At 38.6% G+C, this 13349-nt stretch overlaps 1 protein-coding gene across 3 annotated transcripts in view; it reads right to left on the bottom strand.

The window, feature by feature from the left end:
- dagla (diacylglycerol lipase, alpha) overlaps positions 1 to 13349 on the bottom strand; it is a 51838-nt gene that overhangs the window by 5629 nt on the left and 32860 nt on the right. For all 3 annotated transcript variants that reach the window (XM_042508324.2, XM_088077181.1, XM_042509101.2), the window contains exons 14-18: positions 12974 to 13116; positions 9056 to 9124; positions 8889 to 8961; positions 8181 to 8389; positions 5424 to 5550 (exon numbers count right to left, since the gene is read on the bottom strand). In XM_042508324.2, coding sequence (XP_042364258.1) covers positions 5424 to 5550; positions 8181 to 8389; positions 8889 to 8961; positions 9056 to 9124; positions 12974 to 13116 — 621 coding nt within the window. The remainder of the gene's footprint in view (positions 1 to 5423; positions 5551 to 8180; positions 8390 to 8888; positions 8962 to 9055; positions 9125 to 12973; positions 13117 to 13349) is intronic.

Genomic DNA, 13349 nt, shown 5'->3' with positions numbered 1-13349 from the left:
ATTTGGTTAACTTTAATGAGTTAAAACAAGTGGTGGAAGCACATTATGGTATAAAAACATGTAGAACAGTAAGACGACATGTAAACACAATAAAAAACATACAATTTACGTGACAATGGAACAAAAAATGGCAACACTGAATGGAAATGAATGTAAACACAGTTTGAAAGTTAGGGACCCAGGCTCAGTTAGTTTAAATGGCATTTGTACAAACATGTATTTATGTTTGGGTTAAGTACACGGTTATGGATCACAAATTTAAAAAATGACGATGTTACATGCATGAGTGGGTGTGACTGATGATAAATGAGGACAAGATTGCTGTAAGTGATAAACTACAGCAGATGTTGAGCACCAACAGTATCAAACATATGACCCCGGCCCAGTTATTCAAAAAATTTAATCTTGATTGGAATCATCCAGATTTGGAAATCTTATGTTTTGCTACCCAGGATCAGCTAATCAGGTTTACTTTTCTATTGTTTTTTTTCAAAGCAGCATTAGATCGGATCACCCTGACCCAGATACAAACTTTTTGAGATTACCAAATTCAGACAACCAGTGCTGCAAATGGGACAACAACATATCACAGTATAGGCACTCCGCCAACAAACACACTATGATTACTATTTAGCGCCATAGGTATAATTGGCAAAGAGAACAGTATGGAGATTTTTGAGATTTTAACTAAATAATTTTTGTTTGATACGGACAGTTAATTGGTCAGGTTATTTTGTGGGGACAACATCCCTTTTTTTCTTTTTTAAATGTTACTTTACTGTACTGAAAGGCTTTATAGATACACTAATGTCTACTGTGTGTAGTTTATAACAATAAAAGTCAAACAAATCAAGTGAAAATATCAATAAATGTGTATATATTTGACCAGTTTAAACGTTTCTGCTGGGATCCTGTTTTTTCTGGATCAAAGATATCCCAGTCAAAACCAAGACTGGATAATCTATTTATTTTTTTAAACTTTGAACAACATATTTTCAAGATTTAATCAACTCTGAGAGCCAAAATCAAATCAGATTACTTCTGAATAACTGGGCCCTGCAGTTGTAGGCCCATTGACTTGACAAAACAAAAACCAAAAACAAAGCATGGCACTGCAGAGTGAAAACCCAGAGAGAAATTTATACTTTGAGTTTTGCATTATGCAATAATATACTGCAGTCCCTACAGCCATATTTTCATATGACATTCATAATTTATGAAAGCACATTCCGACATAGCATTATGAAATCCACAGTGAAGAGCATAAAAACATAATCCCATTTTTTTTTTTGTTAATGAAAGCCCTCCACAGTACCCAGTCAGTAATAACAAGAAATTAGAAATTTGTTAGACTCTGTGAACAGCAATTTCACAGCAGAGCAGTGGAGCTGAGCAGAGTACTCCATATTTACACATTCGTCCTCCAATGTTACTCCATGTGCTGCTGATGAGTAATTGACAATTCCTTGAAGGGATTCCGATTGAGGAAAGGCTGAATATGTGCTTTCAATAAAAGGCAAAGAAGGAAGAGAAGAGCTGCAGCTACTGAAACACCCAGCCAAGAAGGAAGAAAGAGCAGTTAATGTGGAAGAAATTAGGTTACCATGGAAACTTTGTGAATACAAAGAAAACATGTTAGCTTGAGGAACGGGGTTAGCAAGTTCATGCCACAGCACTTGACCAAATGTACCGAAGCTGTGAGAGGAAAGGAGAAGAATGACGGGTTGATATAAGGCAAAACTGGATGATGAATCTCATTAACAGGAGAAAGAGTACAGGTGGGTTTGGACTCATCAAGGGTTGCAAAAAGCTATTTTTGACTCCACTGCTTAAAGGGAATACATAATCTTGTACCAGAATATACACCATGATTCCAGGGACTACTTAGTGTTGACATTCACTCCATCACCTTGTTGCACGCACATTCCTTGCCTCAACTTGCTTTGTCTACTGTTGACATTCTTTGACTTTCATTTCCCTGTTTCCTACTTTTCCTGAAACAACCTCTAATGGCATCCGGACAACGTGCCTGGACTTGCGGCATCCAGCCACCAGTTTTATGAGTAAGTGGAAAGAGCAGAAGAAAGTCATAAGAGAGAGCAATTTTCCACTTTTTCTCAGCTCTTATACCAGTTGAGTAGCTTTGCATCTCAGTCTTTTGTGCCTTCTTTTAGTGGAGGAACTGGCAGGCTCTCTCCACATCCTCTATGAGCACTTGTTAAAATGTTAGTACGAGTCTTTTAAAAAGGCCCATCTCCAAGGGCTGACGCCAAATCCTGAATACTAAAGGAATATTTTGGATCTTTTGAAATGGGGTAGTATAAGGTACTTATTCATCGTCAGCGTATTATGCACATCAGACAGAAGCAGGCTGGTGTCCGACACTGAAGCTAAGTGATGTACTGCTGCGGACGGAGTCAGCAACAAAATGTATTTAAGCCACCTTAAGAAAGTCCCACCTCAAACAAAATAATATCAGTTTAATTGTATACTATATTTAAAATATTTTCACTGCTTTACCTTGCCATCTAACAGCAATAACTGACGCAGTCACATCAGTGTTTTCAAAGCCAGATACCATTAAGAAAAACAGTGATTGAACAGCCCTGAGCACAGAACTTGCTGGTCTACCAATGTGATGAACAGTTCGTGTTTTTGTGTGACTCTGGCATTCAAAGGCGTTAGTTCACATTCAGCAAAGTCACACAATAACACAAAGTAAATAACTGATAAAGGCAGAAGTAGACCAGCAGCTTCAGTGCTCAGCGAGCTAAAATGGCTCTGATGAGAGCATAGATGGTGACCTCTCCGCCGGAACGGGCTGTCTGATGATAAGGTAAAGCAATAAAAATACTCTTACATAGAATACATTTAAACTATTGTGGATGTTTTTAGGTGGGACTTTTTTGGTGTTTAAAATACATTTTGCTGCTGCCCCCATCCACAGCAGTACATTGCTCAGCTTTCTTTTCAGCACTTCTGTGCTTCTCCAGAGTGGGGGCATGCCAACAGATATCTACTGTATGCAATACACTTACTGTAAATTAGTCCCCCATACAACTTCCCTTCAATAAATCAAAACTATCCCCTTCACATAACGCAAAATGTTTCACCTATTGAAGCTCAAAGGCATATCATGTCAACTTAAGTCTGGCCATTCAGTCATAGTATTGATAGTAACACTGGCAGTTTTTGAAGTGTTTTGCAATGAATTATTCCTTTAACAGAAACTACTATATTGATAAATGTGTTTTGCACAGATGCTTATGAAGGCCAAGTCGTAAAGTCTACACTAGAGTGTCAGAAGGACTTTTTGGCCCTTGTGAACTCAAGATTTCATCATTTTGCGAAAAGCCGTGTGATATTACCAACTCAAAGGGGGGATTTTCTAGCTGAGCACAGTTAGACTCATCAGATAAGATTTCAGAAACAGGAGCAGCAATCACATCTACACAGGGGAGAGAGTCGGATGGGTCTGACTGGGTTTGCGGTGAAATGCATGAATCATCTTCAACTGAGAGCGCCCCCGGGTGAGAGGTGGAAGGACTGTTAGAAAGTTGGGGGACAGACAACAAGCTCAGCTCTGAGGCAGATGCACAGTCTGACAGAGGAGGAGGAGGAGGAAGGACAGACTCAGCATCTGAAAAAGAGGAAGAAGCGATGACAGTCAGAGGGACAGAGACAAGCTCAGTCGCTGTGAGGGAGGCAGTGCAAGACAGATCTTTGTGGGTGGTAGAGGAGGAATCAGAGGGAAGAGGACTAGAGTTTAAATCTGTTTTTGAGGTTATCAACACAGTGGTACTGCAGGTGGGTTGATTGACTTCCTGTTCCTCTGGTTCCAAGTTTTCCTGCTCAGACTGGGGACAAAATGGTTCCAGTACCTGCAGAAACACCAGAGTTATCATACTACAGACTAGGCACAGCAGACGTACACACACACACACACGCACACGCACACGCACACGCACACGCACACGCACACAATTTATGATAATCCATCCAGAAAACGTACTGACACGAGGCTGAGCCGCCAAAACAAATCCAAAACTCCTTGTACACACAAACGAATTTAAGCCACAAGAGGTTGAAATCCCCACAGTGGATCCGTCACATGCAAACATACAGATTAATACCCTGTTATCAAAACAGATGTTCAATGCCCGTGAAGATGCTAATAAGACCGGAGAACACCATGAAACCCCAAGTGAGCAGTTCCCATGCTTTGAAACTGGAAGAAAACAAACTGTAAGGCAAGTTAAAGGTTAATGATGAGTCATGTGCATAAATTACCCAGATTCAATTTTTTAAAACCCTCAAAAAGAATTTTTAGCTGAACACTTAAGGGGCATACCACTGCACAGAGCACCACTGGAAACAAGTCCTTTTTGTCTTTGCAATAGTGTGATCTTTTTACAGTACAGTGTAACGAAATTATTAACCTTATTTGACCATTTTCTTTTTGATTGCTGCCATGTTCAGTACCTTGATGGGTCGATTTAAAAGGGACAGTTCAATATAATGCGATTAGATTGCACTCGGCTTGTGGTGCTCAAAGGGCCAAAAAATATATTTAAAAAAACTCAACAGTAATGTCTTTCTCCTGATCTCATGGCCTGGTTACTAAAGCTAATCCACAGACCTTGTTGTGAGCAGGGAAAAATATGTATTTTAGATTTGGGGGTGAACTGTCCCTTTAAGGGCAAAAAGGACGATTAATGCATCACCAAACTTCAAATGAGGTTTCTCTATCAATGTAAAAGTTATTAATGACAGAACGTTTTCACTTCTATTAATAATAATAACTGAAACTCTGTTCAAAAACATGCATACATGTATAAAACTCGATGTTGTAGTTTTATAGTTTAGGGGAAAGCTTTCCAAAGTTTTTATCTAACACACAAAGTGGATTTCTATACATTTTTAAAATTCTAAAATCTATGAATCAAATGTTTTGCCTTGGTACATTTTCAGTTGTTCACACTGGTCTGGACAAACCTATTAGCCTGAGTAGCAGCTGCCATTAACTATAAACCCAACATAGAGTGAAAAACATCAGAAAATTAAAAAAAAATTAATCAAATTAAAATGAATCTGTAACTTTGTAAAAGATTTATATAAGAAGGGATTAAACAAATGCATTATATTACATCTGAAACATAAGCAAAATTCAGATGCTTATCTGTGGCTTGAGTTTTAAAAGTAAAAATGAAAATCGAAAGTGGTATCCCCTTATGAAAAACTGTTCAAAGTATCTGTGAATGAATTTGAATTTTTATTGTAAGAGACAACTCACACATACTCATCCTCCACCAATTCAATTATCCAGTGTTGGAAATGAGGAGCAAGATCTAAAAGTCATTTCACCACCATTTCAAACATCCCCCAAGCCAAATCCATCTGCATGCACACAGATAAACACAGACCTTGTTTAGGCCCTCCATCACCATGTGGGGCATGTGCTCATTAAGCATAGCGGGTGATATGATGACCTCATCGAAGGCCTTGTTGTCCCCCCACAGAGCTGAGTAGGTTGGCTCCTCCTGCCCACAGCTATGGAGAGAGAGAGAGAGAGAGAGAAAGAGAGAGAGAGAGAGAAACCGTCAATCATGATGAAAGACAAAGTGAACACACGTGTTGATTTCACAACAGCCTGCCTCAGTGTCCATGTGGGAGAAGCATAATCCAGGCTATGACACCAACGAGTGGAAGACTTTATGACAGACTTCAGAAATGAGCTCATTTTAGAAACCAGAAGAGACTCACAAGTCGGGTCGCTGGCTGCATATGGCGAACTATAAAATGACTCAAAGTACAGTAAGAACTCGACGTGGAAAGAAGAGAAGAGGATGATGAAGAAGTATTCAGTGGATTCATTTCGGTGTTCATTTTAATTCCACTATCACACAGAACAAATGTATATGAGAGTGGCATTGTTGTCAGTGTTGGGATAACCTGGCCAAACTCCTTTTGCCTCATTGTTTTTCCACAGCTTGCAGAGGGTGGTTAAACGTTTCAGGCTACTTTCTTCCATGTAATGAACCGACACACACAGCAGCACTACAGGCGCAATGAACTATAACAAGCAAAAATTCTAAAAATACCCTCAGAGAGCTCCTAACAAGCCAAAAAAATTCTATAAAGGAGTCCAAACTTAGTGTTTGGGAAAACTGTCAGAGCAACTCTGAGCAAGGGACAGAAACTTTCCTTAGTGAGGAGGTGTTGTTGACCCTGTTGATGGGTATGATGCATTCTTTTAAAAGGTGTGATTATTTGCCCTTTTGTGAGCCTGCATGGTGTGGATATCCACTGGAAAAGACATTAACTGTGTCACTGTGAAAGTGCTGTCATTGTTAGTGTGATCACTCTGCTGGTGTGAGGTTGAAACAGGCCCAAGTCATCAGTGTTGCATTTTTCCAGTTGCTGAACATCATGTTGCTGTGATCACTTTATTTCTGCCATTATAGCGTTACTGCTTTGGGTGGAAGATGTGAGAGCATCCCTAATGACCACAAACATCCCTGCACAATCTAATGTACATTAAATCACTGTCATTTAGCGTTTGGAGAATATTTCTTCTACATCTTTGTCTTTCAACCATTTTCCCTTATGCTTAAGAATCTCTTTCTTATGCACCTTAAAAGTCCTCCTCCCAACTCCTAAGACTTTTTACCTTTGGAGTGCTCTTAAGGGCTAAGATGTTCTGTGAATCTAGTCTTAATTTTAGGGGAATATTCTAAGAAAACCTCACTATTCTAAGAATATCCCAAGAATTTCATCACTTGGATCAACTCTTTTTCGTAGGGAGCTATGTGAAAACCACCTCAGACTGTTGCACTTTTATACACTTCCTTTGAGTTAACTGACTTCTGGTGAAAGTCTGCAATGTAACCATCATTTACCTCTGATTTTGTTATAGAAGCCACAAACATTTAAACTCAACCACACAGTGTTATCTAACCTGACAATCGAGTAAAGATAGCAGTTTTTTGTCTCCAGATATTTGACAACAGTTCCTGCCATCTCATATGATAGATAACTCTCCAATCTTTTTTATATTTCGATAACATCCACCTGTTATTCATTAGACTGCTGAAATGTATTATGGTGTTGGATAGCAGCCCAGCTGATGCAGGATGTTTGATTCCAACATCAAAAAGAATCTGGATCAAATGTGTATTATCGCTAAACATTATATACACAGATCTAAATTCCCATTTAAAGGAACATTACATAAGATTTAAGGGGATTTAGTGGCATCTAGTGGTGAGGATCGCAGATTGCAACCAGCTAAAATTTCAAAATGTCAGAATTCTTTCAGTGTTCGTTGTTCAGGTTTTTACTGGGAGCCGAATTAATGTTTTTCAAACAAGCACTTGCGTGCTCACCTTTTTCCTCTGGTATCTTATGTTGATGTTCAGTAGGTTTTTAGCTGCAGCCAAATTATCTGCAGAAGTTTCTTCCTCTACAAAACAAACAGACCTGATGATTTTTTTACAGGTAAAAATACTAAATAAAACAGTACCAGATTTAAAAAAAAAAAAAAAAAGTGTGTTTTTATGAGGCTTTTCAATCTAGAGGTGCTTCTAAGTACAATGGTAGACATAAAGAGCAAGTGGCCCCATCTAGAGCCTGTGTTTGTTCGTTCTGGGCAACTGTAGGAACATAGAAGTGCAGCAACTCTTAATTTCAGAACATATACATATATATATACATATATATATATATATATATATATATATATAGTACAAAAAAATCACCAATATAATAGGTACAAGACACAGAAAAAACGTTAAATAGGATATGATATTAGACAGCGCAGAAGAGTACAGATAGAACAGTCTGGGAGTGCCGCATGATGCACTGCAAACCCACACCGTCCCCAGTTTACCTTTTCCCACCGAGCTTCCAGTTCTTTTATGTCGCAGGTGTGAAACAAACATAAGATTTGCTTTGAGTTAACTGTGTCCACGCATCAGTTACACAACCACTTATCCGTTTGTAAGCTGGAGTTTGTGTGTTAAAAATGTATGTTTCGTGCAAAGAAAGACTTCAAGTGCCAATACCACTCGAGTGATGACTGATGACTGATCTCACTTTTGAATTCATATACAGTTAAAGAAAATCATTTGTGGGATTTAATTGCGAAAGTCTTTAGACAGCTTGCAAGTCATTTTTCTCACCATGTCTCTGGAGGATGGTTGTGCACCACATGGATGATCCTGCCAGGAGGGTAGAGGGGGGTGGAGGCTGAAAGGGCAATGCTGAGGTCACTGGGGTGGAGCCACAGGCGACTGCTGGGGGGCGCTGCTGGCTGAGACTGAGGATCTTCATCCTCCACTGGAAGCTCTGATTTCGGGATGCATTTGGTGCCTCCCGCAATGATCCTCCACTGTTGCAAAGAGAGAAAAAAAAGAAAAGCATTTAAGTTATGTAACATAACATCAGAATCTAAATATATCTTCTGTACATTGTATATGTTTCTGAAGGAACAACTCAATGATGCTTTAATTACAGCAGAGATGCTGCAACTGTGGTGTGTTGTGGAAAACTGCAGTTTATTTTAATCACTGAAAAAACTTAAAGAACACAGCAGAGGTGTGATGCTACTGGGTTTATGTAGTTCATTTAAATTTAAACATCATTTAAACAATGCAGTTATGTTGTGAACCTGATTTAATCATCCATTAGTATCTGCAAAGTAGATGTTTTTTTTGTCAAAAGTCCATAAAATATTCCCCAAAAACATTTCAAAGCAACACGGGATGTTCATGGCAAGACCAGTTGATAGCATACTATATTAGTTTCTTAAATCCTTCTTTAATGTTTTCATACTACAAAGGGTCTATATGTCTATCTGAGTTTCATACAGTATTAAAAGATTAAGTCACCTTTGGCTTGTTACTTTTCTGCAAGACTTCCAGAAGGTGGCGTCGGAAACCCTCCAGTTGTGACAGGCCAAGCCTGTGAGAGACCAGCGGCAGATATATTTAATGTGGTAATACTGCAGCAAGTGAAGTTAGTAACAATGGTAAACTGGATACAGCAAAATACATACCTTGGTACTAGGTCTTTTCCTAATACCACAGATGTGACAAACTCTTTGGAGTACTCCATGGCATCCTCACTGGGTACAAAAATGAGAAATGGTTAAGGGCATGTGGAGAGACTAAAGGGTGTGACCTGAGAGGAAGCTAAGTTCTGCAAACATATTTAGAACTCACACTTCAAAAAAACATTTGTTTTCATCCAAAGTTATATAAATAAAGAAATATGGCAGACTGTACACTATTCTACACTCTAGTATTTAGGGAATACATTTATCTAACTATCCATAAAAAGGTCCGCAAATGTGAGCGCATTTATATTCTGAAAAACTTCATAACCACATACTGGAAATGATGGACAGAGCATAAACAAGAGAAAATTATTAAAACAAAATCAGACACCAAAGGAAAAAAGAGGTCCTGCCCCTGCAGATGGAGAGGACTCTCCCATCCTATTGCTCATGTGTCACACAATTAACAGGTGCAAACAACAAAAACTTCATTTCCACATTTGATTTGCATGTGAATGATTGACCAAAAAAGGCATTGAGTGTGATCTCACACACTTTGAAAAGGACACGATTGCTGGTGCTCAGCTTTAAGCATTGCTGCTATTTGAATGGGGCAACCAAGATTCAATTCAATTTCATGATTTGTCCCATAGGGCAATTTGTGCTGCAGTAAGTGTAAACGTAGGAAAACACATAAATACAATAAGATAATACATAGAATATGACAGAGAAACATTCAACATTAATGTGTGCACAGGGTGACTGGAAACTGGTGACAGGTTACTGACTAGAAACATCACAAACTGGTATGGTTCGTGCACGGCCCAAGACAGGAAGGCTCTACAGCAGGTTTTTAAAACTGCCCACAACATCACTGGTTCCCATCTACAGAGCATCAGTGACCTCGGTGAAGTGAGGTGTCTGCACAGAGCCCAAAGGATACCGAAAGAGAGCAGCCACCCCAGCCACAGTCTGTTCACCCTGCTGCCATCCGGGAAAAGATACACAAGTATCCACTGCAGAACCACCAGACTACAGAGCAGCTTCTTTCCCCAGGCTGAGAGACTCCTCAACTCTTCCTTCGACACCAAAAAGATGTAGCAGGATTTAGGGTCAAATTTAATTTTTCTTAAACTACGTTACGTTACGTTACGTTAAAAAAAAAAAGACAAATAAATCTACCTTGTACCTCGACTTGCACCTTTGCACATTCAATCTCCACAGGAGCAGACTGTGTGCACCATAACTCCACAGGGTCAATAATAATTCAGTGAGTGTTAAATATGACAAACATTTCCTAATAACATAAGCATTTCCAGTGTAGTATACACTGATTAGATTTATGTACAATCAGTGAACACAAGAAAACCTTACGGAAGCTTTTCTATGTATGCAGTGGCTCTTGATTGATGGGAAACATTTGGTTGTTCAGACTAAAATATTTACAGCACAAAAGTAAACACAATAACAGATTTTGGCACCAACAAAGCAACTGGAATGAGGTTGCTTAGTCTCATGAACTGAGGATGCAACTGTATCAATATTACTGCTCACTCGGCATCTGTTGACTTTGAAGACCATAGCATATGAGTCACATCATTTTCATAATCACATCATTTAGTGACCCCTCGAGTCCTGCATGAAAGCATCCAAATTTGGTGATTTATTCAGTCTTTTCCTTCATGTTGTCACCCATCTCATATCTTCTGAGCAAAGTCTGCAAAATTAACTTCTCTCTGCTCCCATAAAACACCAAAGGTGCACTGCAGTATTTAGTTATCTCTTAGTACAGGCTCTCATTCTGCATGATATGCATAGCAAACACAGTTAGCACTGCAGCCAGCTGTATGGTGTTTGATAGTGTTCAAGTGTAGACTAGACAAAATGTTAATGAACTCTTAAGCACTGGGCCAAAAATAGGCTATACTGTTCAGGGAAAAAAAGGCTAATGAAACTGCAAATCACAGAATGTGGGTACATGTCCGAAACACCTTTGCGGTTCTTTTATACTTTACAACTGTTTGGATTTTTATAAACATACGATACATTTTGCAAACCCATTCTGAAAAATAAGAATGTAATTGTGTCCTTGAAAACTGATAGAAAGGGTAAAAAAATGTATTCGTTTGAAATTCTTTTTTTTTTTTTTTTGCTTTGTGGCCTTGCTTCCAACCTGGGCATTTGGCAGGTTTGTCAATGCTTGGCTTTGTTACAAAAGGCTATACACATATTTCTATTATACTTACAGCACTACATTTCCATTGATATAAAATAATTTTGGGATGACTTCTAAGCTTTTAACTTTGAATCCATTTAAAGGAAACTTATATATATTATTTATGACCTGGACTCTATTTTATTTGTGTCTAATGACTAATGGACAAAACTGTTTTTGAATTGGTCCATTACTGGGAGAGGCCCCTGCAGCCATAGCTGCAACACAGGCTGCAATGTAATTCCTTAATGTGCTGTCAATGTACATTCAGTAAAAGTGCTTGTTTTCACCACTGAAAGGCTCAGATTGTTATAAGCAGTGTCTGACAATACTACGGAAAATGCCTAACAGAGAAATTAAACCTTTAAAAAAAAAATTTAAAATATTTTTTAATCTTTCTCTGTTCTGTTTGTTATTGTGTGTGGCCAAGTCTAGCTAAAGGAGAAGCCTCATTCTGAAATTCCCTGGACGTTTCCACATTGTCAAAATCAGTTAGATATCCAGCCCTGGCATTAAAAACCCTTTAAGTAACACAAAGTTACAATTTCTGTACTCCAACACAACAAAACTTTTCCCTCCACTCCTCTCCAGCTCTCACTAACCATCTTCACAACTTTTTTTTCTGCAACAAGTCACATTTTGCAAGATTTTAGAACAAGACTTCTCATCTAACGAGACTTGGTCATAATAACAAAAAGACCCGTGAAAGATAAAGAAAAAGGTTTAATTTCTCTGTAGGGTCCCCTCCATAATGTTGCCATAATGAGCCTGTCAGTTACAAAAACAAGCATAAACTGACGGTGCACAGTTGCCCGTAGGGATTACAATGTAGCCCGTTTTGCAGCTGTGACTGAGGTCTTCAAAAATGTTTCCACGGTCACCTGGACACAAAATCATAAGATAATAGGACCCAAATATAAGATAATATGAATATAAGAAATATGAATTTTACTCTTTCAATTAGGTTAACAAATAAAGACAAAAACAAAGTGAAACTACATTGTGGTGGAATGACAGCCAAATGGTTAAGGTGCATGATACATAACTGTAATTATTCTTTTTTGTTTGTTTGTTTATAACTGTCTGATTTAATATATCTTAGTGCAATCTTTTGGGCACTTATCTGCCAACTTACCTGCTTTAGTGATGGTATTTATGTTGTTGTTCAGGTTGATGTTTTTTTTTGTTGTTGTTTTTTTTTACTTGAAAGTGCCTGATTTATTTTTCTTTAATACTGCATTGTTTTGTATCAGGATCAACCATGTAAAGCATTTTAAAACTCTGTTTTGAAAAGCGTTTAATAAATAAAGTTTTATTAGTATTATTACTATTATTAACGTTCCTGGTTTAAATTCAGGTGACCTTTGCTGCTGTTCATACTCCTGTCTCTCTCCCCTTATTTCCTGTCTGCCTCTGTATCATCAAACAGATGCAAAAATGCAAGATGCAAAAAAAAAAAAAAACAACTCCACTTTGCTCACACTGTCATGTTAAGTTTCCAGTGTAAACACAGCAGGGAGAATTTCTGATGAAGTGAAAAAAAATATTTATATAAGGTGAACAGCAGCTACAGAGCCAGGGCTTCAGTAAACAGTGGTGACCAGGGTACAACCTGTGACAGGTGTCTGGTATGAAAAGGACAAACTTGTTGTGTAGTCTTTTGTGCGTCCTATAAACACAAACACACACACAGGTTGACTCACCTAAAAAGGCCACCAGGTGGAGAGTAAGAGTAGCAGTGAAGAGTTGGGTACTGAGGTCTCAGCAGGAAGGAGAGGATAGCAGCGGTGCCTGCACCAAGAGAATGCCCGACTATCACCAGCCCATAGTGCATGGTGCCCTTGTTCTGCAAGAGACGGCCAGAGTCATTACACTCACAAAAGCACACTTTTGTTACCACAGTGAAGATAATCGCTTCAAACAAATTGCCTCTACTGCCATTTGCAGAATTCTTTGTATACAGTAGTGTTAGGGTTAGTGTACTGCTGCACAGCAAGCGTAGCTTTGAATGAAGTACTAGAGTGGTGTTAATACAAATTCAAATTCATTATGTAGCCTGACGTTCTTTATAAGGTTTAC

Source organism: Plectropomus leopardus, chromosome 1 (assembly GCF_026936395.1).
Source record: "Plectropomus leopardus strain MGB_pleo_1.0 chromosome 1, ASM2693639v1, whole genome shotgun sequence".
Lineage (NCBI taxonomy): Eukaryota > Metazoa > Chordata > Actinopteri > Perciformes > Serranidae > Plectropomus > Plectropomus leopardus.
Note: the sequence above shows the minus strand (reverse complement) of the source record. Positions and strands in the feature narration are given on the sequence as shown.